Source organism: Cygnus olor, chromosome 19 (genome assembly GCF_009769625.2).
Source record: "Cygnus olor isolate bCygOlo1 chromosome 19, bCygOlo1.pri.v2, whole genome shotgun sequence".
Lineage (NCBI taxonomy): Eukaryota > Metazoa > Chordata > Aves > Anseriformes > Anatidae > Cygnus > Cygnus olor.
In genome coordinates, this window is record NC_049187.1 from 6,412,242 (window position 1) to 6,439,871 (window position 27,630).

The 27,630-nt window shown below is 41.3% G+C and overlaps 1 protein-coding gene across 45 annotated transcripts in view; it reads right to left on the reverse strand.

Annotated features, from left to right (window-relative positions):
- FNBP1 (formin binding protein 1) overlaps positions 1 to 27,630 on the reverse strand; it is a 99,863-nt gene that overhangs the window by 44,068 nt on the left and 28,165 nt on the right. For all 45 annotated transcript variants that reach the window (XM_040531550.1, XM_040531552.1, XM_040531533.1 and 42 more), the window contains exons 2-6: positions 25,309 to 25,424; positions 21,376 to 21,432; positions 18,728 to 18,875; positions 6,676 to 6,738; positions 5,838 to 5,942 (exon numbers count right to left, since the gene is read on the reverse strand). In XM_040531550.1, the coding sequence (XP_040387484.1) occupies positions 5,838 to 5,942; positions 6,676 to 6,738; positions 18,728 to 18,875; positions 21,376 to 21,432; positions 25,309 to 25,424 (489 nt within the window). The remainder of the gene's footprint in view (positions 1 to 5,837; positions 5,943 to 6,675; positions 6,739 to 18,727; positions 18,876 to 21,375; positions 21,433 to 25,308; positions 25,425 to 27,630) is intronic.

Below are 27,630 nucleotides of genomic sequence, written 5' to 3' on the forward strand. Positions count from 1 at the left end.
AGAATAACTACAGATAAGCTTTGTAACCATATAGCACAAACTAATTGCTCTGCACTAGCTAAGAATGCCTACGCCTTGATTCGAAGGGTGGTTGATCCTTAACTCAGGAGTTGTTCTTAACCCTCCCCTTCACAACCCCTTTTTACCTCCGTGACTTGTTTGCTCCACTTAGCAATCCGCCGCCCAGTAGGGCTGCATTGTTATGAAACTGTCAAATTGCTATGTAGGGCATTATTGCAGACGGGTACCGCTAAGAGGAAACAAATTCAGATAGATTTCCTAATCCTATACTAAAACTGACTGGTATTTTTGCTTCTTGATCTCTTAACACCAAATAACAGTGTCTGTATGGGATACATAAGGATATTTATAGCTTCCCAGATGATGCTTCTGGGGTCATTAACTCTTCATAGACTAGAAATCAAAGCTCATAAATTAGTCATGAGTCCAAAAGGGAAACAGCTGCTGTATCATCTCAGCGTCGCTGATAGCAGGTTGTAAACAAGGCTTATTCTACCAGAAACGCAAATGACCGTCCGGAGGGACTCCCTACACACTACAGTGCCCGTTAGGAAGAAGCAGTTCAAAAAGGAGATTGGGATCTGCATAAACTAGAGAAAATATGTTAGCGTGAATCTAATGGCTTCAAATCATGTTACCGAGAAAAGACTGCCCTTGAATTTATGGGAAATTTGACTCGCATCGGAACTAAAGACACACAGGGGTTCAGTCGGTTCCATCAGTGGAGCAACAGAAACGCAGCTGCCTAGTAAACATAAGGAAAATTCAGCACCACGCAGAGAACGTGGGAAAGTCTTATGCAGCGTGTAACTAAGCAAGAAATGCACGGGGCTCTCTGGAACTATGTCTGAGGCTAAGCCTTACCCACCTCACCTGTGTTAATGACACAAACGCTGTCGAGGTTTTCCAGCTTCTACCATCGCCCTCGCATGGCACTACATTTTCCAACTGCTGACAAGTTCAGTATGGCAGTAGGTGCCTCAAAAGTTGGATGAGCCAGGGAAAGAATACAATAAGCCTAATTGTCACAGCGCAGATGACTCAGCAGGTCCTGAAAAGTTAGGCTCATTAAGCAGTCATGGTGTGCAAAAGGAGGGCACCCACAGTCTCTGGCTGTGCTGCAGAGTTTACTGCTGACAGTCTTAATTGACTAAAACCTCAGTGACGCACTTCGCAACAATCCAGCACCGAGCTGGAGATGTTCCTTTGTGGCTTGTACGCAGGGTTTCAGCGATGCTCGCTCTGTCCTGCTCCGCTGCGACTTGATGCTTCTCTGACGAAGCATGCTGCAAATGGTGTATGAAGGATATGCTGAAGCATAGATGAGAGATTTCTCTGGGGCCTAACTAAGAATAGTTTAGTTCATCCTTCATTGTAAGGATGTGTAAATTCTTAATGAAGAGATTTGCGTCCTGCAGCGCAGCAGCCTGGCTGCTGGAAAAGCAGTTTAACACTTGACAGTATAACTGCATTTGCAAAGGCAGGAAGATCAGCTTATTCCAAGAATCTTTCTAAGTAGCAGTATTTCTTCATCTATGTTCCGTACGACTCTGCCAGTGCTTCAGCTCATGACTTTCCAATGCAATGTAAATGGACGTCTGCTATGGTAAGGGGAGCAATACAGACTCTTTACATTGCATTAAAATTGACTGTGTAAGAAAGCAGTAAGTGTGTAAGAAAGCAGATTTGCTCGGTCTTTCTTAGTGTAGGTTGAAGATATACTGAAGCTAAGTCAGTCAAAACCTCCAGAGCAAAACAAAAATCCCACCTCAAGTACGAGCAATGTTAGGACCCTTTTGATTTGTGAGAGTTAATGTCAAATTTGCACTTTTAGTCTCTTACTACTTTCAAAACCTATAAAATGTTTACATCAACCTTAAAACCACTTGAGGTGGAACCCTCCCAACACAACAGGAACAAAAAATAAACCAACATGATTAGTCCTGACTTCAGGACAGCAGTCTGGGAACTCACGCACAGCTCATTTTTGGGGCTCACAGCTGAAGTTGTTTTCTGGCAGAATTATCACCTAGGACCCCAACACATGACGGTGCTACTCTTCAGCAAAGGGACAGGTCCTGCCTGACTCAGACTATCTCAAACTGCTGCCCTCTCCCTCAACTTCTGTGCTAATCAAGATGCAAAGAGCATTCATCCCCTCGTATGGTTGGCCCCAAACCACTTCCTCCTTAAAAACAAATTCTGAAAAATCCACTTTGAAAATAAACCTTTAGCGAAGCCAGCTGTTTTTCTTTTTTTTTATTGCAAGAAGTCTGCAAAGGCACCGCTGGGTACCACATTATCCCATAAAGATGTCAGCTTTTTAGTGATTGCAGCTCTAAAGAGAAGGAACAAACAATAGAGCACTTCCTTATAAGTACACTGCCTCTGCGCTGGTGACAGAGACCATTTCCCCAAATGGTCAAAAAATTGAAGCAACTCCACTGTGGTTTTTTGAAAAAGAACTGCTTTCAAAGCTCACATCCCACTGCGATCCAAGCAAAGCTAAAGCTCACAGTGATACCTACAAGCCTTCCCAGTGTTTTCATCAGCACGTTCCACCATTTATTTATTTTATAAGGATATTTTCACAGTGCAGTTGCTCGCAACACAGTAACTCTGACTTTGCTAAATGGAACAGACAAAAGCTTTGAGCCTAATACGCTTTGCATTCACACAAACGTTCCCCCTACAAATGCCGGCAGCTTGCAGTTTAGAGGCTCGGTGCAAACCCAGGGAGGGGAACTTGAGTGCTGTAGCCCACTCCCCTGCAAAGCCTGCGACCCTTGCCGAGACCTGAGCACAGCCACGCTACTAACACCAAAAAAGGAGACGGGAGGAAGCAAAGCTAAACACCCGGCTCTCTTAGCTCAACCCCAGGCTGGTTGGCTGCACCCATGAAGGGAGCCAAGCCGGACATAGGAGCGGCACAGACAGCATTGCCCTCTGCAATCAGGAGCAGTTTGGGCTTTGGTGTAAGACGCCCATGCACATCCAAGCCCTGCCTCGAAGCACACACCTGAGGCCCATTGTTATTTTGCTAAACAGTCCCGGAGAAATAAGGAGGAAAGTAACTCCTAATTAGCTTCTCTACCACTATTCTGGTTACTTAATCGTAGCAAACTGTAATGCCAAGGGCTCTCCTTTCAGCAAGGCCACGTTAAGTGCGGGTAGCTGGCAGCACTAGCACAGAATTTCTTGCTGCAGTTGTCAAAGGCTACGACTATTTAAAGACTGACAGATGAGAGCATGTCAGATCCTCATACAGTTGAGCATTAGGTGCATCAGGCAGTTGCATATTCTTTTGATTGTACGTGTCACTGTGATCACTGCAGAATTTTAATTCCTTTGCCCTGCAATGCATGATGCAAAAAATAACTCTAGCGTCTGCTTATATTTGCAGGTAGAAGCTAAAGTAGCCAAAGTGTCAATCTCAAGCCCAAGAAATGAGGACAAACGATCCCACTGCTCGAAGAGCACCTTGTTCCGCCAAAGTGAATAGCACTGGCTCCGAACACAGCCAAATCGTCTGCTTTCCTGGCCAGACAGATTTTTGGGAGCAAGAGCGCAGCTGCCAAGCTGTAAGGGGCAAGTGAAATCAGAACTGCTGCAATAGGAGGAGGAGGGAAAAGTCATCATACTGCTCCAACTGAAACCCCGGGGTTCTGCATCTCTCCCTGGAGCGGGTCCGCAGGAGCTGCCCGGCAGCAGCGCGGGGTGAACAATATCCTATTTTCACTGGGGCCTTATGTAAGGCAGAGCCAGTCACGTGGGCCGAGGGAAGCAAAGAAAGGGCATTATTCAGAGCCCGGCATGGATGAACCCAGTTTAACACATGCACTTAGAAAACACTGTTCTCTCTGTTCAGTAATATTATTTCACATTCCACTCGTTTTGATAACCTTTTCCTTCTCCATCTACTCCACTGGCTGGCTGGAAAGTCGACTAATGCCTTCTCCAGAGATTAGCCAGCACACAGAGCTGCAGCAGTTTTGTCTTTCAAGATGCCACTGAGCCTCATTTTGCAATAAGTAATTTACAAATAGACACAAAAAAGAACTAGAAAAATTTAGATGAGAAGCCCCTCTGCTCCACTTTACAGGGAAACAGCACCAGAGTAAGGATTGCTTCCCAGAATGTACCTAAATCCATCGGACACATTGCCAACACGCATCCTTCCACACTGACCAAAAAAGGCCAGCATTAGAAACTGATGTAGGACTAATGAGTTCCAGCTCCCTATCCGAAACAGTAAGCCACGTCTCTCTATCCCCTTTGACATGACCTCAGCTTTGAAAAAAAATCTAGGGTAAGTCCTAATTTCATCTGTGAAAAAACGTATCTTAAAATCATTTAATACAGATAAAGCAGAGATGATGATCCTTCTCTGCCAGAAAAATTGCATGTGGCCTTACATCTTTGACAACCCTGTGCACTCATTCATCTGTAAAGTGGGCTGGAAAATCCAGGTGACAGATAATCAAATCTGCAGGGTGAATTTACAACTAACAGCCAAGCAGTTGACAAGACCACAAAGCTATTTGTTCCTTTTAATATTCAGTAACACTTTGGGAAATTTTCCTGAGCTGCGTTTTCATTTACTGTTGTCAATTCTAATAGCAATCTGCGCTATTGTGCTCAGCTATACTGAACGTATATTCAGTACATTATGGTGCTATGATGCTCAGCATACTAGAAACTTTCTAAGATTCCACAAATGTAGAGAAAATTTGTATTTGATAGCTTCCTAGGATTGAATTAACTGAGTAGAGAATGATGCAGACTTCTTGAAGAGCAAAACTTTTTTTTTTTTTTTACAGGGGCAATCTTGGACTATAGAAGATTCACTTCGCACTTCTGCAACAAAGTATTTGATATATGTACACTTCAGCTTTTTCTTTTTTTTTTTTAAGAAACAAACCTGTTCAAGTATTCTGACTATTTTGTACCTACATCGATCAAACTTTTCAGCAAAGACTACCCTTACATTTTGTAATGTGGTGTTTCTGGTCTACATTACTGAATTATCTGAGCAGATATTTAACATCGAAAAGAGAAGCAAGTTAAAGACACCTTTTCCCTCTCCTTTGCTTTCTTAAGATACGGGTACTTCACTTGACTGAGACTTCAAGCATCCTTCTGTACATCCAATTTTGAATCAAATCGAAGAAGTATTTCAAGACGGATATGCTGAAACATAAATCTATGTTTAAAATTAAACAACAGTTCAAAAACTTCACAAAATGGGGATCCTTGTACAAAAGCCACATGTGACCGCAACCAGACAGCAAATGAGAAATAAAAGCTACATGCCATCTGTGACGAGCAGGGATTTCAGGGTTCTCCGTAACATGAAAAGCTGTCCTGCTGTAAATCTAGGACTCTGAACAACAATCCTGATACTTTGTCACTGCAGTCAATAGCATCAGGACATTTTTGAGGTGTTGCTCAAGAAAGCAGGAAGTTTGTCCACCTGAATCAAAGTCTGGGTAACTGCAAACCTTCACACGCAAGGAGCCCTCACAAGCTTGACTGTACAAAAACTCTGGTGTGTTAGTTAAAACTGATTTTGCATAAATGTATTTAGAGTCATGTCAGCTACGTTACATTCTGATACCATCTTACTGAAGAAATCTGACTGCATGTTTATAATTTTTATGCAAATACAGCTCCCTGCGGAGCTCTCCCTTTTTTAATTAACACATGGACTGACCAGCGAGGCAGTAAGCCTCAGAAGATCTATACTACCAGTGGGACTGAGGGCTTGAACCTATCTCACCCATGTTTACAAACAGCCTCTCCACCCTCTGGCTTACCTTTTCAACATCTGCTTTTGTAACATTGATGTCAGCATCCATTTTCTCAAAATATTGCTGTGCTCGATCAGCTTCTTTACAGTCACGTTCAAACCGTCTTTTACTCTGAAAAGGAAAAAAAAAAAAAAAGAATCTTTCAGCATGGGAAAGAAACACAAATTAAAACTCTACCTAAAATCAATAACTGACCCTAAGCTGATCTGCTGTAACAACTGTCAGGAGATTCTAGGACTAGCTTGTTTACACTGGAATACATTTCCACATTAAAGAACTTAATAACAGTTACCATAAACACATTGTTCTTCCATTCTTCAGACTGCTTCATTCTACCAACTTCACTGCTATTTGCAAGTAGGATTTGTCATTTACCTTTGTCCCCTTTCCTTATCCTCTCCTCCACCTATAATTTCTTACTGGTTCATGTGATGAATGCTGAGCGCAAATTCCAACGTATTTGCTTCTGAGAAACAGCACCTTACTAAAGAGGTGGTCACACTTGATTTATTCATGCAGGGTGAAACTATTCAGCTTATAGAGGAATATCAGAATAGCATCCTTAGGGACTATGCATTTCAAGCAACTCTTGGCACACTTTTCAAGTTGTATCAAATGAAACACTACTCATGCTACACACAGATCCCATGGAAAGCCAAATGTACTATTTAAACAGACTTTTTCATACCTACCAGTGTATTTAAAACTGCAAAGTTCTAAAAATCACATTTCTTCAGCTTTTATCCACACACCTTTCACATTCTAAATACAAAGTTTGGAACCATCTCTATGAAAATGGTATAAAAATGATTTAAATGTCACATCTGAGGAAATTTCCACTTACGGCTTCAAGTTGTTTCCAGCAAGTTTCAATATGCTGTTGTGCCTTTCTGCCATCGTGGAAGTGCTGTTTAGAAAAAGATAAAAGGCAATATTTTGAACAACGAAAGAACAAATAGCCAATTACGTTCAAGGAGCTCTTTTCCAGATACGAAGAATAGAATAGAATTTTCTAGAATAAAACAGAAATGATTGTGACAGCTGCGTTCTGCAGCTCTGCTAAATTGAGCAGGTGTATGACGACTATCTAATGTCTCAGCAGGCTACAGATGTATATTTGCATCAATTATAGTGGTTAGTTAGTCTAAGTCTAATTAATCCCTTTAGCAATTCTACCTTGTATTATTCACTGTATCTCATAATTATTGGTTTCCCATAGTACGAAATCTGAAGCACTTTCAGCTGAATAGGATCTTTTTGATTACTGACAGTACGTTAGCTCTAAATTAAAATTTCTCTCTGCATGGAATTTACCAATGTGCCCTTGATTGACACATTCTAACAACTGATGTTCATCCTGATTTTCATTCAGACTCAACAGAAAAACCTCTTCTAGTTTCTGACTGTGCTTGTGAAGCCAGCTGCTTATTTCTCTTGGGAGGTATTCAGTGCTTTGGGTCCCTCCACAAACCCTTCTCTCCCATACACTGTGTGCGTGCGCCTTATGGTATTACAGAAGTTCCAAAATATGCGCTGTCAGCTACACGCTAAGTGACAAGGAACATCTCTTGACATGCCTTTTGGAGCAAGACTCTTAATTACATTAATTACAGACAGTTTAAATAACAGTTCTTAGGCTTTACACAACGCCCTTCATCAGAATCCAATATGCTTTAGGTATTACTCCCTCTAGCTTCCCCATGCCTCACTTTTCCTCAGGATAAGCAATTTGCTGAAGACCATTGCATAAGCCCATGACACAGCTGTGGAGACCAGGGATTTGAACGCAGAGCCCAGATGACTGCTGGAACAGGCTGTTCTCCTTACAAGCCACCTTGCAAAATAAATAACATAGCAAACTACTAATATGAAGAGATGCGTTTCCACTGTATTATTTTCTGACAAGTAGGATGTTTTACTCAAACACAGGTGTGGCTTCAAACTCCCAAAATAAGGGGCTGATATTGCCAGTTAACCCTGCTGGACCTCACCAGAACCCACACATTCTGTCCCACGTGGAATCAGACATTAGATTTAACTTAATCAACGTGGTGGCAGCAGCCTGTTAGGTTAGAAGAGCTCTGATCTCAGAACAGCAGCCTGCCACAAACCACCGAGGCCAGGAAGAATCTGCTTACAAGCACTTTATAGTTGGCTGCTGCTTGGTTTTCTGCATCCTGCACTAAACCAACCAGCATTTTCCTCTGTCAGAGCAGCAGGTTTCTGAAGCAAGTGTGCTACGACATTTCCTTGCTGCCTTTCTGCCTCCACCAGACAAGCCAGCCCTCACTCAAGAGGAGCAAAAAGGCCCCAAACGGCAATTCTCTTGTGTAATGTCCAACAGACTTCTATTGCCTTAAAATCACAAAACCCCTCAGCCCGTCAGCACTCCAGACACTGTTCCCTGCAGTCCCCAACCCCTGCTGTTACAGAGGGGTGCTCGACTGTAAGATGAACCTAGGGACACTCCTTCTGGATAGTGTCCTTCTCTACACAGAAACTCTTGAAGCAGAGAACAGAGGCACGACATTTCACCGGGGGCATGGGCAGCGCTCGGCTCTGCCACCACTCCTACCTATCATGACCAGCAAGCATGAAGCAGCCGGGCGAGAAGGGCAGTGCAGCTGAAGGCCGGGAGAGCCACCTTTTGCCATGAGCTCCGACAACATTCAGGAGTTCAGACCTCTGCCATCCACGCTAGGCTTCTCCGAAACCTCAGTCACCGCACTGTGACATTTAAAAACAAACATCTGTGAAACTGCTGGGTGGCAGGGGGAGATTCCATGTGGATTTCAGTTCCTTTTGTACATTCCCATTTCCTTTAAACTCTCCGCATGACTGAGATGCTGCATCTTCCCTGCTAGAGGCTTGAAATGCTCCTGATTTCAGGCTTGCTTTTGCAATTAAAAGTTTAAGAAAACAGTCCCAAGGAACAATCGCAATTTAACACCACATTTTTAAACATTTTGCTAATGAGCAAGGAATACGTGGAAATTTTTAACAGTGAAGCTGCAAGTAAAATTACTTGGCTGCCTTCACACTGCACTTCCTGCCTGCAGCCTCCCTCGCCCTCTGTTTGTGTGCTTCCCTCTCCTCTGCCTCCGACTTCGCTGGAGTGTAGGAAGGGACTGGATCTGGGAACAGCTGGCCTGCTTGAAACCTAATACTGGCAGTGACCCATAACCCCTAGGAAAGCAACACGCCAGGTTAGTTTAACATAACACAGGTGGATGCGGGGGCTGAAGGATGAACCCGGAATCAAAAGCATATCAGATAAAAGTAACCTCAGCTCAAGTTTTTAAACCACTTTGTAGTTAATCAACAGCGTAATTTTAATTTTTGCAGGAGCCATCCATCTTCCTTCTAAATTTGTCTTTTCTGTAAAATAAACTTCAAGCTGGCCAAAGCACATATGAGAGCAGTAAGCCTGAGCAGGAAGACCTCATGCTGCTTGTACCTTGCTACATTTTTCAGAAGCTCATTTACAGGAACGAGCAATGAGACGTACAATGGGCATTACTGAAGACTAGTAAATAGCAAAACCAAGGAACTGATGTGTGACAGTCTGATGTACACAAGTTCATTGTGTTTTGCAAATCTCACTTGTAACCATTTTCTAAATATATTTGTAACCCCTCAGTTCTTGCTGTGTTGTCACATATATACATTTGCTAGTAGAGAGAAAGCTGTGTGATGAAAGATATATATTGAGAGCACTTGTTTTTGCAAATCATTTGCACTCAAAGGATGATTTCTGCCTTCCAAAACCTCATTTTTATACAAAGCAACAAAGCGGTAGCATTTGCTACCTTTCAACTACCTACATTTCTTTACTATCCCCATTTTAAGGTTAAAAAAATTGAGACAGTTCGGTTAAGTGATCTGCTCAAAGTCATACAGGAAGCGTGCAGTTTCCTCAAACCCCGTACTATCTTCAACTTCCGCAAACTCATTTCCTTTAACAGACTTTAAAATCTTCTGATACAGCAAATGCCTTTCAGCTTTTTTTTTAATTTAGTTAAAATAAGAAAGATCAATTTGTCCTTGACGAGGTTTCGAGATGCATGTTCTAATTTAAAGATTTTTTTTCCCTAATCAAATGAAATAATAATTGGTTATTCTACACATGGAGATTCAGCAAATAGGAATTTGACAAGTGATTCAGCAAATCATATGGAAAGCTACTATTCCTTATTAGTCACACACATTTCAGTAATAAATTTGACAACAGATTCTTTTTTTTCCCCACACTGAACACCCAAACTAATGCACCCTAATCAGACTTTCCATTTAAAACCTCACACGCTCCAAGCAAGATACTGAGTTAATGAATCACACTCCAAGCATGCCAGTACATTTACAATGGTGGCATTGGTTGTTTAAGTGCCATGATTTCCTCCAGACTCCTTTCTGCCATATCCACAGCACTGGAAGCACCCATGAAAGAGCAGTTCCAGGGGAATCAGTGTTCTTAACTATGTGGCTGGTTTAATAAGATCAGTGCAATGGATTACAAAACCCCAACAGAAGAAAATTAAGGTAACGTGTAACAAGGAAAGTGTTCTTTGTTAAAAAAAAAAAAAAAAAGCATACTGACCCTCCACCCCTGAAATGAGGTGCAGAATTTTCAGAAGTTTATGGGGCCAGTCCTACCACCTTCACTCTCACAAAAACCTGCAAGCAGGTGAACTCTGAATGCCACAGTGAGACGTTTGTTTTTAACAGTGTTCATTATCTCCTCAAAACACCTTTTATTCTACATTTAGGAGTCTTATGCTAGCAGTCACCACACCGACTTCATGATTTCCCTGAAAGATATTTCATCCAAGCATTAGACCTACTAAAAAGTAGCTTAAAGCATTGCAGCTTCAGCCAAAACAAAACTAGACTGGCTACGTGACCACGACTGTCCTTTCTTCATATGCATTAGAGCACAGTGCATTTAGGATGGTGCAGGGTGCTCTGAACAATGCACTGGACATGCTTTGGCCAGAGGTCTCTATCCATGACTATTCTTGCAGGATGAGACCTGGTAATCTAGGTTTTAGGTGGTCTCACGACAGTGGCTAAGATTTGATAGATTTTCAGCACAGCATTAAGTTGCCGGTATGAGGACTGTGGATTAGATCAACTTTTAAGAGAAGCATACATTACATTCTAAGAACTCCTTCTTCAAAGGATATTTGGAATAGTAAAGGAAGAAGCTTAGGAAGAGCAGGAAATCCATGTGAAGACACACTGCATGCGTGAGTTTTTCATCCCAAATCAAGTCATGCCAGTCCGTGTGCTCTCTTCCTCACCACGCTGTATTTGTAACAGCTGTGGAGAAATCCTGGCTGCTGCGCAATCAAAGACAAAACTCTCATTGACTTTTGTTGGGCTCAGATTTCATCCCTGTTGATCAAAACACTGGGAGCAGCTCGCGAGTCACCTCCAATACAGCGCCAGTTGCTGCCAGCACTATTACAATAAGTAGCAGGGGGATATTTCTGCAAAACTTTCTTGGTAGACAAAAGGGTTTACACAGCCACACGACTCAGAGCAAGCAACAAAAGCTTGGTAGATGACTTTGCTTCTTTCTGACCCTTTGAGAGCATTGTAAGAAAAGCAAGACGTAGTTAGAAGTACCTTGTGAAGAACAACACAATCCAGTAATTTTGCTGAGGAGCTCCTGGGCAGTTTTAAATGAAAGGATCGCTCCAGGCACTTAGACCAGCATGACAGCAGGGGTGCTCATGCTGTATCAAAATGTGATCATACGGAATATTTTACTTATGAAAGGCTTAAAAAAATTAAAGTGCCTTGTTTTTCTCAGCAATTGATTGCATGGTTAAATTTAAGATCTGCACATTACAGTCTGTTTAAGTTATAAAAATACAGATCAGAAAATATCTATAATATATAAATATAAAAATATAGCCTGAAAAAATATTTTGGTTAATTTATAAGCATAGCGTTTGGTTCATTTGACAAGAAGAATTTTCAAAAGATATGCACGTACACATTTCCTTTTCTGTTTTCTTTGTTCAAACTAGATAACGTATTGAAAAAACAGCTACCTTTGACTTTTGTAACTTGCACCCTCAACTCACATTAATAGACAATGTAAAGTCAGTCCTCGCAACGTAGTTTTATTGATAAAAGGAAGTACTATCTACGCTTTTATCACAAATGATTCCTAAAATAATGACCAGTGTCTAAAGCATAAATAGAGATGGAAGTTAGAGAACATTTTTTCCTCAATTTTCCCAGCTTAATTCGCAAAAAGCCTTGTCAAATGCTTTTCCTTTCCTCGCAAAAGACAGGAAATGGCCTCCTGAGAAGAGATCTTTGTTTCCAAGAATAACAACATGCTCTTGAGGCCTTATCGCTCTCATTTGTAATAGCAGTAGTATAAGACAGTCCTGTGAATGATGACATGAAATATGTGCCTATCTTTGCACACTTTCATCACTGCTACTTCATAACATTGTGGCACAGCCCTGTTCTGCTGTGCAATCCTCAACCTGAACATTGTTATTCCTAACGTGTAACTAACCTGAGACAGGAGTGAATGGATATCTAGCCAAAGCTGATGTGAATTTGACTGGAATTGTCTCCTGGAGTGGTGCATGCCAAAGGAATCAGTTACAGAGCACTAAAACCCAAGGTTCTCAGACAAAGGCTAGATCAGCTGCACAAAACAAACAAGTAGCAGATCATGATCACGCCTGCCTGGAGATGTGCCAGCAGGGACAGTATGGAGAGGAAGAGCATACAGCTAGAAGACACTTTGTGACAGCGATGTCTGTGGTTGTTTTGTGCCCTTTCATGCTATGTAGTCTTACAGTCTTCCTTACACCCAAGTCTTGCTGGGGCTCGTAAGGCAGAAGCGAGCAACTTGTCGGGCATGGAGATGCCTCCGTGGTGTGCTGATTCTCACGGCAGAGCAGCGCTGCGTGGCTGCAGCTCAGCAGCACAGGAGCAGAGCCATGGGGTCCTCCAGCACGTTCTGCCATGCTGACATCCTCCAAGGCAGCAGGCCAGAAGGCCGTGGTTTCTGGGAGCTCAAACGCCGGTATTGCAGTGTTCGGAGATCATGCACCCCACTCAAATCCTGCCCTGGGGACTGATCACGTCCTTAAAAGCCCAGTTGTGCCAAAGTGCTCTGCAAGAGGAAATCTTGGGACTTTTCCACAGGAGATCCGACATTAGTACCAAACACTAAGGTACAAAGAAAAGAGCTACCTACCGCTACTGATCGGCCTCTCTGGCCCTCAGGCATTTCAGAGTTCTGCACAGAGCAGGGAATGTGACTGCCGTTAGGAGACATCTCATCTCACCCCTGTAACAGGCTGTTCCTTTGAAGTGCAATACTCTGGCGAATGCACAGAAAACGAGACTACATTTTCTTGCGGCTATATTGTCTGCCAGCATCCTTCGCATAGTAAACAGGAGTCAGTTTATTCGCATTTTTATTTCATACCTCACTGTATCCATTCAAAACTGGGTAGAGCAAGATACCAAGTCCGGTGGTCTAAGCTTTAACCCCGCTAAAACTAACAATCACAGGACACCTTTCAGCTGAACTGGGTATTATTGTTAGTTTCCCACCCACAAATGTTTTGGAAACTTGGGTAAGCACTTGCTTTCTCCCATTCCAGAACAATCTTTCACAGCAGGATTAGATGCTACATCCAAATATTTAGCACAATTATATTTGTGCTATAGTTTGGGGAAAAAAGAAACAAGGGCTCATTAAGCATATACAAAGTTTATTATGATCTTTCCTAAGCAGTTTTCTGCATTCCTTCATTTCTCATAGCTGCTGCCTAACGCTGACACAATTTAGTTTCATGAAATACAGCTGCACTGCCTTGCAAGAGAGGACGAGCACGTGGAAGTGGACTGTTGTGCAGTGTACTGAGCACAACAGAACCTCCCATAAATGCCCAGAGTTTTCTTTCTGCTCATAAACAGCTCCTGCAGGCTTCTAGCTGGCAACATAACTATCAATTCATTTTTAATTTTTATACCTCTAGGCTGAGGCCAAACCTAAATCCCTCTAACTGCATTCGTTCCGGCAGTACACTGGAAGTGGGTAAGTCACAGAAGAAGAGCTGGAGAAAGCTCAGTTTGAATCTAATCAACCCAAATTTGAAGTATGGCAAAGCATTTCCTTCCACTGTGTCTCTTTTCCTGCTGTCTGCGTTGCCTCTTTAGTTTCTGGAAGGCAGCAGTGTGCCTCTGTACCTCTGCAGCACAAAGCACAGCTGTGCTCCAACCTGGAGGCACATTCAGAACGCCACACGGAAAATCCATTGTGCACTTGACAGGGCTGTATTCTGCCATCCTGCCTCACGCCTGCAACTCCATGAGAAATCCTGTTGAAAACCACAGGACTATTTGCAGAACAGGGCACTATTCAGAATGAACGAACGTGGCAGAATTCCTCCAATTATTTACTTTTCATCAACACCTGAGAGTCTCTAAGAAACAGAAAGTTCTCTGAAATGCACACCCCCAGTATGAATACACACAGGGAGGGCGCACATGCTCCACCATGAAGAACCAGACCATTTTTACCCTTGCAGTACCCATAAGGATGCATTCATTCCCTGCTCTGCTTCTATCCTGGCACAAAATGGAACGTATTGACATCAGGTAAATTCTCCCCCAACCACAGAATCCCAGTGCTGCACCAGTTCAGTCTGCAGCAGGGCTCTTGGCTTGTGCTTGACTTTCATGCTTGATTGTATGGAGCCAGCCGATCCCCGTGGGGAGGTGGAGGTAGAGGTGAAAGCAGAAGCAGTAACAAGAGGGATAGTTCATGACTCCCAAACACATTTTTAGCAAAGCTGATGCCAGAGCAGTGGCTACACAGAAACACAAAGCAGCTGCTGCAAGAGAAGGCCTTGAGTCAGACCTGGTTTGTGAACAGGGACCCGAAATGTGAATTGTCACAGAAATTAATTTGTGAGTTCCTATCCAGACAAATGACAGCACTGAGAGTCTTCCTCAGCCATAGTTGAGAAAATACCTAAATCATCTCTCTTGAGAAGCTTTAAGGAATTAAAAAAAAATAAAAAGAAATTCTCAGTGCTTGGACTGCATTGGCTACGTTTGCTCAGAAGTCCAAGCATTGGTGTCACCAAAAAAGAAGGTAGCAAAAAATATCCGGTGTCTAAATGTATACATATTCTTAACAGAATAAAACGTGTTGAGTAACTCAGTAGGCACAGCAATGTGGAGGAGGAGACTCCCTCATCTAAGCAACCAAAATGCTGGTGATCGTTCTCCCATAACAAGAACAAGTGGTCTGCTTAGGAGCTGCTATCACAACCAGCAGTCACACTCAGTGGGAGTAGAATAATTCTTGAGTACATCTCCAACCTGTTAATGCTTGTGAAATAAAGGAGCCTCAAAGGAGCCTCTCCTGATGTTACCTGGAGCACCTCCTTTTCTTTCATCACAGATGAGCAAGATTAAGACCCAATTTCACAGGGTGCCTGGCTCAAACTTGACAGCTTCCACAGTTACCTCAAAATAAGGTCCTTGTGAAATTGGGAATGCACAAAGAATGCCTGTAGAAGTTCTTTCCCTGAACTGCACTGGCGATCCCCCACTCGTTGATGTGGTTTGGTGACAGATGTCTTCCTACAGTGAAGGGGAACTCAGGCATGGCCTCAATAACCCCAAAAGGAAGGTGGATGGTTTATGACCTTCACACGTAGCATAGGAACTGACATTTCAGCTTGGAAGCAGCTATCAAGGTCCTGGCTGAAAAAGAGAATTACTCACATGAGAGCACAGACACACTAAGATCAAGAGAGCACAAAAAGAAGTGAAAGTGAGGAACTGTACTGTACGAGTTTCACTTCACCGGAGAGCTGGGAAGAACTGAAACAGTGCAAGGAGTTCTCCCTCTTACACACACATGCTGTATGGGAAAAGCAGGCAGGGTGTATGTGCAACTCCAGTGACTGCAAGGGCAAAACATCATCTGGTACAGTGTTAACGTCAGCGTGGGCTATGGAAGAGGAATGCACAACACAATAAAACACACTGAACACACTGACCGTCGTCGCTGAAGATAATCAAGTCTCACAAAAAGATTCTTTGCCTGATTTTTTTGCTCTAGTGAGCAAAAACCATCATACATGTCATCTGTAAAAACAAAGGTAACCCAGGACTCTCCCCAGGCTTCAAACCAGACCAGGAGAAATAGGAGTTATCTGTCTTTTGAACAACAGCACCAAGCCACTGTGAATTTGCAAGTCATCCTGCTTGTTTTTAATTAGCTTCTTGCCATATTTTCACCATTAGCAACTACGCTATATGGAAAGCTTTACATAGGCAGCTATCAAGCACACCTCTTTCACAGCAGTCCAACAAATGTACTTAAAAATTGCACGCAAACTGAGTTTTATCCAACAGTAAACTAGTGTAAGGCTTTATGTACTATCTGGTTCTGTGCTGCTTACTTACAGGCTATGGACTTGTAGCTGTCACGGAGGAAAACAAAGAAGTGTGATTTACTTCTGTGCAACCAATCACCTACTGGTGTAATTCCACTTTAATCAATAGAGCTAAATGAGCATGAAAACAGAATAATGTAGGCATACATAAGACCTTATGTGTGTAAACGTCACCAGCCTCATCACTCACGTCTGCTAAATGCACAATTCCTACTGACTGTGTTTCAAAGGGATTCCCTTTAGAAATAGAAGCTCTCAAGTCTGATGCATTTGTCTGACCACTTTGCTGTATCTGAGTACCCCTTTTACATATTTGTGCTTACGATGCATCTGTGTATCATTCCCCTCTTCCATGGAGAAAATTAAGACAATAAAAGCAAGGGTACTTATGTAACTCAGTCATACTGAAAACACTGGAAGTTTGTTCCATTTTACAGGTATTTAGGCTCTTGTATTATTTGGATTAAATCATTCAAGACTCTAGACAAGAAGCCCCCCCATAGCTCCTATCTGTGGATCATTCCTAGACTCAGGAACAATCACCTTTTCCTATAGCTTACAGCAACATTTAGCATAATGGCTGATTATGTATCAAGCAGTAAGCATGAGAACTCTGCCAGCAATATTACCAGAAATCCCAAGCCATTCATCAATTCGTATCACAAGAGGTTTTGCCAGAGCATCAGACCTTTGTGATATTTACACAACAATCACCTTACCCTGCAGATCCCAGCATGATTGATGAAATTGTGTTTTATGGTATGAAATGAGAGAGACTATGTATGAAAAATGCCTGAAGGCAGAAGCAATTCCCTTTTCAACACCACTTGCTCATAAACGAAAAATCCAAAGGAATCAGACAAGGATTCATAATTCACATCGTTTATACTCATGTTACGAGAACAAAACAACCACCCATGACTGACAACTATCTTCTGTTAAAAGCTAGAAGTTATTACCAGCAGCACATAAACACACTGTCAGTTCCTTTTTTGCTGTTCCTATGCTGTATTGCTGGACTGATATTAAAATAATTTGCTTGTCATTCACCCATCAGATACTTGTGAGCCAAACTTACTATAAAACTCTACAAATGTAAGAAAAAAGCAATACAGTTACTGCTCGCATTCTTTACAAGATACCAAGCCCCTCATTGGAATATCTATTAGACATCCTAAGTATAATAATCACCTCGTAAGTCCCTATAATTTAAAAATCAGGTAAAAATTAGAAATGACAACAAAACACAATACAGAATACTTTTTTTTTTTTTTTTTTGGCTTTGCGTATAGTACAGAGTTCATATAGAATAAAAGGTCATGGAAGTAGCTGAGCTAACTTTCCCATCCCAACCATATGCAAAACACGTTTCCATGCTGCTGGCCAAATAATGTCTCTCTGAAAGATTACACACCATTCTGCAAATGAAAGGTGTGTCCGTATGTTCACATCCGCTGTTGACAGGCTTACTATTCTCATACTACACTTAGGAAAATACAGTAATATTCAGCAGTCTGGTCTTGCAAAGCACTTTAACACAGGCTTAACATTTAGTGGGGCTATTTATAAATGCTTAAGTTTTGCTGGACTAACAAGAGTACTTTGCACTTTCCATAATGGACCAACAGTTTGGCTGCCATCTGGAAGTGAAGTATGCGGCCTGATGCTCCCTTACCCTGTTGCGCTTTGCTTAGCCATTTCATACATGGCTTATGAATATTTTTAACACCAATCCTTAGAAACAGTATTTTATGCCCACTCATTCCAGGGATAAAAGATTTCAAGGCAGGGGAAATAAACAAACACACCAAGTATATGCCTTTCAGAGTTGGTGACATGCAAATTAATCAGCTTTCAACATTTCCTGTAGTTGAGGAACCTGCGTGCCTGCTATCAGTTAAAATACAGGATTAACAAAATCCTAATTTTAGCAATCTTGAAAGACAACAGGTTGAAAAAATATTCCTCAACATCACAAAACAAAGCAGACCCCACACCCCTCATTATAAATATTTTCTGAAAGAGTTTTGTTGACCAGATCTGGCTGAGAAGCAGGAAAATGTGAATCAAGTTCGTAATAATAATTCTTTATAAAAGTTTCAGTAATACAGCTTCTCTGTTTATTTCATGCTTTACGTGGTGCTGCTGGACTCTTCCCTAAACAAGCTTTTGGCTAACAGAGCCTTGAGCACAGATGGGTTTCTGACCTTATTTAGCAGGCATTCTCCTGAAGGCGTAGCTGTCTGATTTTATAACATTTGATTCAAACGGTTCAGTGCCTTGGCCAGGGCATGTAACCCACTTTTTTAATGCTTGGTTCATTAGAAAACCTTTTGTTTATTAACTGCATGTTAATTTTGCTTAACATTGAACTCCACTACCACTAATTATCTGTCTTAATTAGCAATTAATTGTGAATAATAAAAAACATTCAGTTACCGATTTCCTCTCTTGTTTCAGCTCCTGCACATAGCGTGTTAACTCTCCAGTGATAAGAGAGGTCATGTTTTCTGAAATGACCTCATGCTGTCCGGCATAGTCATTCATTTCATTTAAAGTGGCTAGGAAGGCTTTAGTTGATGTGTACCTGCAGAGGACAAAAATGCATTTTGCTTTTAGTCCCTTTGTTTTCAGAAATACACATGGCAAAGGGGGGTTGTATCCTTCTTAAGCATTTACTGTTGCTGCACGAGACTGAATACGGATTAGCACAGGTTCACTTGAAAATTTCCTCACAAGGAAACCGATCCCGCACACTGACGGTCTGATAAATTTATCTTCATTTCGACAGTTTGACATTGGCTCTTAGAATACAACACTTTCAGAAAGCCAAGTGTTTTTATCAGTACTGCTCTGGGACTTCACTGTTCTAATCTTTACTCACCAAACATTTTCTAGTTACACTCTTTCAAGTCCTACAATTCAGGGCACAGAGTTAGTGAACTCCACCTGGCAAAATCCAACCAACCAACCTTTGGCTAACACTGTGCAGAAAAAAAAAACTTTTCAAAATGTTAGTTGGATTTAGATTAGCTATAACTTACAAAGTTTTCCAAAAGACAGTGAATTTACTAACCAGGTGTTTATTGTCAAACCATATATTTTAGTCCCTTCCATTGCAAGGTTTACATTTCATATTAATCTCCAATACAACATTCCACATATTATTAAAAGGAAGAACTGAACATCTGTGCACACAATTTCAAAAACAGCAGATGATGTCACTAGCATATTCAGCACTGAGCCAACAGAGCTGCATTTAAATTCCTCTGCTTGTTGTACTGCTCAGCTGGAAGAACGCTGCTTTGAAGCGCTGCACTTGCGCACGCTAGAAAAACTATTAGTATTAAATGGTAGCAGTTTGCACATATAACATCACCTTCAGGCGAAAACCCAAAGCGAAAGGGGGGAGATTTAGAGGAAATAAAGTGGAGTGGTATGAATGTGGATGAAAGGCATTGGAGAAAAAACAGTGGGGAAAAAAAGAAGAGACCCAAACCAATAAAAGCAGCCACATTCACAGTCAAGCTGCGGTACCTCAAAAGACATCCCAGTTGCAAAAGCCAGGGGATCCAACCACAGAACTACAGACTGATAATAAACTTGAAAATGCATCATTTTTAGACAGGCTGTTTCAATGCAGCGTTCCAAGGCATCCAAAGGTCACATGACAACTCCACAGATGTGAGAGACACGGGGACACTACATTTAAAAGGGCAAAGGATACACAGAGTCTTCTGTGTCACATCGCATGAGCTACTTAGCTCCAATATCCTTTTCCAGCAAAGGAAGATGTGTCAAAAAGGTTGCAGTAAACTAAAAATACCCATGTACGGTATAGCTACCCAAAGACACATTTCTGCTAACCCCGTGTACAGACCAACACAGCCAGAGTGCTGGTAACATGAGCTTCCTTGTGTAAATATCAATGTTTCAGGAAACAATGGCATCAATAAGCGATTCCCAAACAGTGTTACTAAAATTCAATCAAAAACAAAATGAAAAGGCTGTTATCTTGGTTAATACAAACCATTAGAATAGCTGTACAATCCAGCTGGGGAGGGGGGTCCTGACCCAAGAATTTAAATCAGTATAATTGTACAGTTGGACCTGAATCCAAACTCCTTTGAAACGTTTCAAATTTCAAGGTCAATGGTTCGACTCTGAAGCAGAGCAGCCTCCTGCAATTTAAGGCTGCAGGGTCAGAATCTTTTATAGTGCCTTTGCTCAAAGCTGATGCATTACAAAACACTGAAGTTAAGTAATTTTAGAAAAAAAGTCAGAGTGCTCCACAGAAAAGGTTACAGCTCTGGCTTATAGCTTGTCCATTGGAAAGCTTCTCCTCTAGAAAGCGCTCTTTAATAATATCTTTGATCTCAGCAAGGGCAGGAATGTGTTGTGTTCTGTGTTTTTGTTTTTTTTTTGACGTGGTTTACAGCCTTCCATATGCATTTTCAGTGTCACTGAGTAAAGGACCTGTGCTTTGAGACTGCAGTCGCTATCTGCAAACGCTACATTAGTCCCCTGCCACCAGGGAGACACAGTCTGAATAACTAAACAAACAGCAGGTACCCGAGGCAGTGTAACATCCTTCAACAGCAGCAAGTCACATGTCGATCTGCTCCAGGACACTGCCTGTTACAAGCTACATCTCTCTACCTTACTCTTCAAGAGACCCTGATTTCTCCTGTGGAGCTACAACATGATCTCTTTAGTAACGTACTAGACTGCCTCGTCAGTCCATTAGAGTAATTTAATACTTGCATGGACTGCTCAAGTTTCATGCTAAAATTAACAACTGCTTCTGTTCCTGCTGAAGGTAATTAGAGTATGGTCATTCACTTCAAAGGACCAGGACCGTATAGTCTGGCTTGAAGATTTTAAAGTACATTAAAAAAATCCAAAGACAAAAAGCCAGGCTTCTAATACCCAGAATACATATAAGCCTGCGTCTGAACATATGATCTCTCTCTTCTCTAGAGTTCAATGTAAGTTTTTGGTTTAGAAGCCAAATCCTGGTAGGTAACCTAACTAGCTCCCCTTCCTCTGTCAATGAATGCTTACCCAGCAGTAGATCATGAACATACCTGTACTCTTCCTCTTCTTTGGAGTTCTTTTTGGGTTGATATTTCTTCGAAAGGTTCCTAAAATTAAAAGCATATACAAAGTTAAATTTTAAATCCCCTTTAAACTAAGTGGATAGTCTTTGCATGCACACAGTGGCACTTCAGTTTTTATTTGTGCTGGCTAGGTATCTACCTTATCAGAAGTATGATCACAAAAGAAGGGGCCCCATTGTGCTTCCATCTGCGTAACTGCAATGAATTAACAGGCTCTGAACCCAAGAAGTTCATAAATTAAAATCATAAAGTCAATACACAATACGCTTGAGTTCTGGTTCTGCTGATGCACATCCCCTTCGCCTGAGAGAACCTTTTACAGCCCTTTTCCTGGCCCTCAGATGCACAGAGAAGCTGTAAGAAGTCCCCCCAGTAGAAGGTGCTATTCCACACACAAAGGCAGGCAGCTCACTGAAGTGCGATTTGCTGCAGGAGATGACTGACCCAGCAAGTTCGCCTGTCTTCTGCAGGATGCTTCCAAGGAAGAGAAACAATCCTGGTAAAGCTATGGGAAGCTGCACAGAGGTGATACAAAGGGGATCGTTCCGTGATCGTTAACTGATGCTGGCAGAAATGTGAAATTTGATTATTCCAATTAGCACAGATGATTACATCTCATTACTACATACGCAACTAATGATTTCATTTTAAAATATTGATATCCTTCTCCAGTGATCGTATCTTGAGCAAGGAAGCTGAACCTAACTTGGTTAGCACATCTGACTTATTCTATAGCTTTCATTTTTCCTGAAAAAGATAACTGCAAACCCCTCGCCAGCAGCAAATCTAAGATTTACTGATCGTGTGCTGTCCACCACTCAGTGCACCTCGCTGATGCTTAAAACTCAGAATGATGTTGCATATTTGGACTGTAGCAAAAATATAACACCACACATGATGCAAACCAGGGCTGCAGCCCTGGGATGTCCTGCATTGTAAACTCAGCCTTGTTACTCTATGCCTTCCTGCAGCCTCTGTTACCCTACAGTTAAATAGAAAACAGTTGTGTTAATTTTACGGATTGTTTTTCACTGATTCCAAGTAACATTTGAGTCGTATTGATGCAGTCGCTGACAGAGGAACTACTAAAATTCATTGGCCTATCTATGCTAACTTTTTTGGATAATTCCCAGAATTAAGTCTTTTCTCTCTGAAAAAGCAGTTTCTTTTCAAGTAGGCGTAACCCAATCCCTGTCGTGTGCTGTTTTTACTGCTAACTGGGAGACAGCAGAGCCTCTTGCCTCACTTTTCTTACTCATTTTGTTTTCCCTAAGGAATTAAGTAGCATCAGCACCAACAGAGTACTAGCCAGAGCCCTGGCAGACTTGGACAGCCATATGTTCCTCAAAATGTAAAGTATCCCTCCTGGGAGGCCCCCAGATAAGCATCTCCATTCCAGTCTCTGCTTTCTCTGAAAAGAGGATGCTCTGGAACAATGAACTTTTCTCTAGTTCTGCACACAGCAGTTTCAACCAAATATCAGCACAGCAAGAATTATGCAAACTGTTCCGCCTGATTAAGTGTGGAAGGAATGCCTCCACACACCTGCTTAAAGAGGAAAGAAAAAAAAACAGAAGGAAACACATTAAAGACTAAACCAATAAGGTATTTTCATACTCAGGACGGACATCCTGCACTATCATGCTGCCCAGGTAATTCTGACACACAAAACTACAGTCTACTGAAGCTCTAAAGGTACAGAAATGCTACTGGGTTAGGGTAAAACAACAGCAGACAGTATGCTTTCACAGAAAAAGGATTTAGAAAATATATAATAAGGTACACAGAAAATAATAAAACATTTAACCCAGTTGCTAATCCTTATAATGCACTTATAAAAATGTATATCATTTAACTGGGTTCTTTGGTTTCTATCTCCTCTTTGTTAATCAAAAAAAGTACATAGGGTTTTGACCATGATGCCCACAAAAAACAGAAGTGATACAGAATCCAGAAGTGATACTTCATCCAGTAAGAGCCAATCTGACTCTCACATGTTGAAATTCAGCATGCAATTATGCAGTGTCAGGAGCAAAATATTGGCACTTCTCAGGTTCAAGCTTGTAAAGCAATGACACCTGCAAATCTAACAGCAATTAAAAAAGCAACTAATGCATAAAAACAAAGATCAGCAATAAAATAGCAATTCTAAAAAGATTCTGTGCTAGCCTGTGCACCTGTCTCCAATTCATGTTTCTGTGTGCCTTTCACTCTGCATCATTTTTATGCCTTTCTAGCTTGTTTCTCTGCTCCCTCATTTTCACTTTTGACACCTTATTCTTTCACACAATTATTCAGCAGAGGTTTGTGATTGTCAGAGTAATAGCTTTGGATAGCCTTCTCTCCGACCATCTCCCTCTTTCCCTTAACATTTTGTTTGTTCATTTATTTTCATGATTATGCTCTTTACGCCTAAAATTCATCATCCAAAGAAATTCAGTGGGTCAAGGGTGTGATTCTTTGCAAGACAGACCTGCTCACACAGGTAATCTGCTGGGGTTTCCCAGTCTACTCATCCTCTCTTCCACCTCACTTTGCCTCTGTAACTCAATCTCTTCTCATCTCCATAGGATGTGAGCAATTTGTTCCTGCACAACTTCTATTTTCTATTTCCTGCTTGTCTATATAGCAGAAACCCTGGGGAATCCTTGTGGCATTCCCCTGAGAAAGCACATAACCATGAAGGCAGGGCTTTATCAGGTACCAGCCTCTAGCAAATAATAGGCCATTGCCCATCTCAAAAGCCATTCTAACTAAAGCATCAAAAAATCTGAGCTAGTTTTTTTTTTCTTTTTAATAGACATTTTGCTTTAGGTATATACAGATCAACTACAAGTGCAGATCTCAATCTCTATAAATACCAGGAAGATGGGAGGAGATTCTAATATGCATTATAATCATGCAGGGGGAAAAAAGAGATGGATTTACTGGAGGGGTTGGGAAGCATTACTCCTGTACTTCCCTCCCTAGTTAGCTTCCATTCCCTTCACCCCTTCCACTTAATTACCCTGGGCACTAGCGGCTGCCAACTACGTTGCACCATAGCCTCTCTCCACAACAGCTGGGCTGTGTGCTGTGCTCCCCACTAACCCTTGTTCACCTCTCATCTCTTCTGCCCTTCTGGGGAAAAGGGTAAGAGCTACCCATTGTGGGATGGTTCTTCACACCCCTTCCCTCCTCCCTCTTCTCCATTCACACTGGGTCTGACCTCAAGGAATTGGTTCTCTAAGTCTGGTTCGCTTATACTCGTATCCTGACGGTCAACCCAGAAGACACCTAGCAGGAATTTTCAGTAATTTAGCTACTTAAGATATATTCACAGGACCTCTGCTCTGTTCAAGACGCATTGCAAGAACACTGGCAAGACTCTAGAAGTGTCAAAATCCAAATCTTAGGCTGCAATATGACTGTAGACTAAATTTCCATGTGCGGAGACTGACTTTCTGACCTGCAGTTTCTTCAACACCAGTTCAACGAGAGGTTGTAGGGTTCTTTTCTTATGAAAAGAAACCCTAAACTTTGTCCTGTAACAAATTATCATTATTGTGCTGAATTCTTAAAGCTTTCAGAATTCCTGTGCAGTCCTAATTTCATGGAAAACATTACAACGCTACCCCAAAGCCTGAGCCATTAACCATGAGTAAATCATGAGTAAGCCCTAGTGTGCTATTCAGTCACCTAAATAACCTTACCTTTACAAAGCATATGATGTTTAGCAGAGATAAAAACCAGCATGTTAAATTAATTTTAGCTTTCCATTCTTTAAACTAAAGCTATTCTCCATCTAAAAGCAATCATTATAAGCTATACAAATTACCACCACTGTAACATGAACTTACAGACGATTACAGGCGCTGAACAGATGCAACTCACAGTCCAGAACTTTGCATATCAACTTACCTAAGCTGCTTTGCATAGCTGAGTTCAATCTCTGTTCTTTCTTTTACAAACTTGATGTATTTTTCCAGAACATCAATACCCCATTGCGTGTGCTTTTCTAAATTGTCAAACTGGTCCTGCAATGAAGCAAAAAAAAAAAAAGTTTAGTCTCATTGAACATAGAAATAACTAAAAATAATTTCCAAAGTACATATCACTACAAAGTGTTATTAATATTTTCCATTACCACAGTTAGACATTTTTGTAGCAACACAGGTTTTTTAAATCAACAGAAATCTATATTTTAACATGAGGCCAAGTCAGTAATGCTCTTCATTCTTCATTCTGAATCACTTCCACTTCATAAAATTCTGGCAATTTAACTAAACACAATTTTCTAATATCAAGACATACCAAGACAAATGATAAGAAATGAAAACTCTTGCCAGAATTTTATCGTACTCTAAGAGTTAATAGGAGTTCCATGAATTTGAGGCCTACTCCTAATTAATAATTCTAATATTAGCCTGAAAAATAATTTGTATTCAGCCTTTGTCAGTGCTAAGAATTTAAAATACCACTTAGAACAGCTAAAGCTTTCTACAGAATAGAATTTACTTCCCCCTACAGCCTCACGATTTGTTCAAAAATAGAAGACGTGCTAGCAAATGATGCCACAAAATTACATTAGCTATGTTTACAGTAATTCTTCTTGTCTATCTACTTTTATATACAGATGCTACTTTGTTCTTCAAATATCACTGCCCTCAAAAACACAGTCACACATGTTTTCAATAAAGTCTTTTTCAATCAAGAACATTCCACAAGTCAGTTTGGGATTTGCAAATGCCAAGAGAAATTAAGCAACTCTAAATCCAAATTAATTATCCAAGCCAACTTATCAGTATATACAGAGTTAACCTGAAATTACTTTTATTTTTTTTTAAATTTAGTTACTTCAACTGCACTCAAATTCCATAGTCATCGATTCCACGTAGCATTTCAAAAGTCCCTGTTTCTACAACACTTTAAAACTATGTTTTAAGCAAACTTGATATACTGCATACTTAGCCCTACCGAAATGCAATATAAACGAGCTCTTTAATTTCAGCCTGAATGACTTGGCATCAGGTTCCATTCTGTATTATGTGGAAAGCAAAGAATAGATTTTGTACATCTGTGGTACAGAAGTTAGATTTGCAATGTTTTCCAAAAATACCTATACACCAAGAGATTTAGGTCAAATGCTTAGCTGCCATAATTAAAGCTTCTGACAGAAGCGATGCTGCTTTCTATCTGTCTTCTGATTACCAGTTCGTAGGGCTATCATCAAGCGTTATCAAGGCACTCACTATAAACCCACTTCCTTAGATGCACAAAGTGAAAAAATAACAAGCCTACTACAGAGCCTCGTTTCTGACTCTGCTGCTTTTAAGCAAATACCACTTTGTGCGCTGCAGCGTTTCCGGTTCGGACAGAAAATGAGATCGTATCAGGAAAGATTCTCCCAGCACTGAGTAAGACAACTGCACACAGAAGCTGCTACTTGCTAATGAAAGTGTCTTAAGTGTATTTTGAAGGGAAGAAGTCAGAAATGCCTTACAGGAAGAAAACGTGCAGAACTATCAAGAAACTAGTTAAAACAGCAGGTAATATGCACGGAGCTGGACACATCGGCTCTGGGTAGCTGCACGGTTGCTCTGGTTTAGCATAAGGGACTATTTTAAACCAATCAGCCAAAGCAGACTAGGCTTCGGTTTAAACAATGTCAGTTTTAGACAACGAAAGAGTCACAGGGCAGGGGGAAACAGCAAAGGGCAATACTGTACAATACCAAAATAGCAAAGAACTCCTATGATTCCCTGAGACCCGTTCCAGAAGCTATGGAAAAAATGGTTAAAGGCAACTAAAAAAGACTCAAACTGCACAGAATAAAACTCTGATATCCAGCAAAATAAGTCACCCTTAAAGCAAAGTCACATCATGCACTCAAAAAGAGGATGTCTGTATTCTGCAGAAAGCAAAGGCATGTACTGTGCCGGCAGGTATTTGCATACAGACTGCACAGCCAGGGAGAGCACAGCAATGCTGGGGTAACACACAGACCTTTCCTCGGCCTGTGGGGCTCCCTGCAGTGCTGGAGGACCACGCAGCACAGAGGCATCTCCTGCTCGGTTCCCAATATACAACCTCTAAATCTCTAAATCTCTCAGATTACGCTGGCGTCGAGAAAGTGCTGCAAACATGGCCTTTGTAAGGGTTCTGATAAAGAGGCCGTATAGCTATCCCACGCTCTGCTCTTCCACAATTTACATGATTTAACATAAACACATACATATAAAA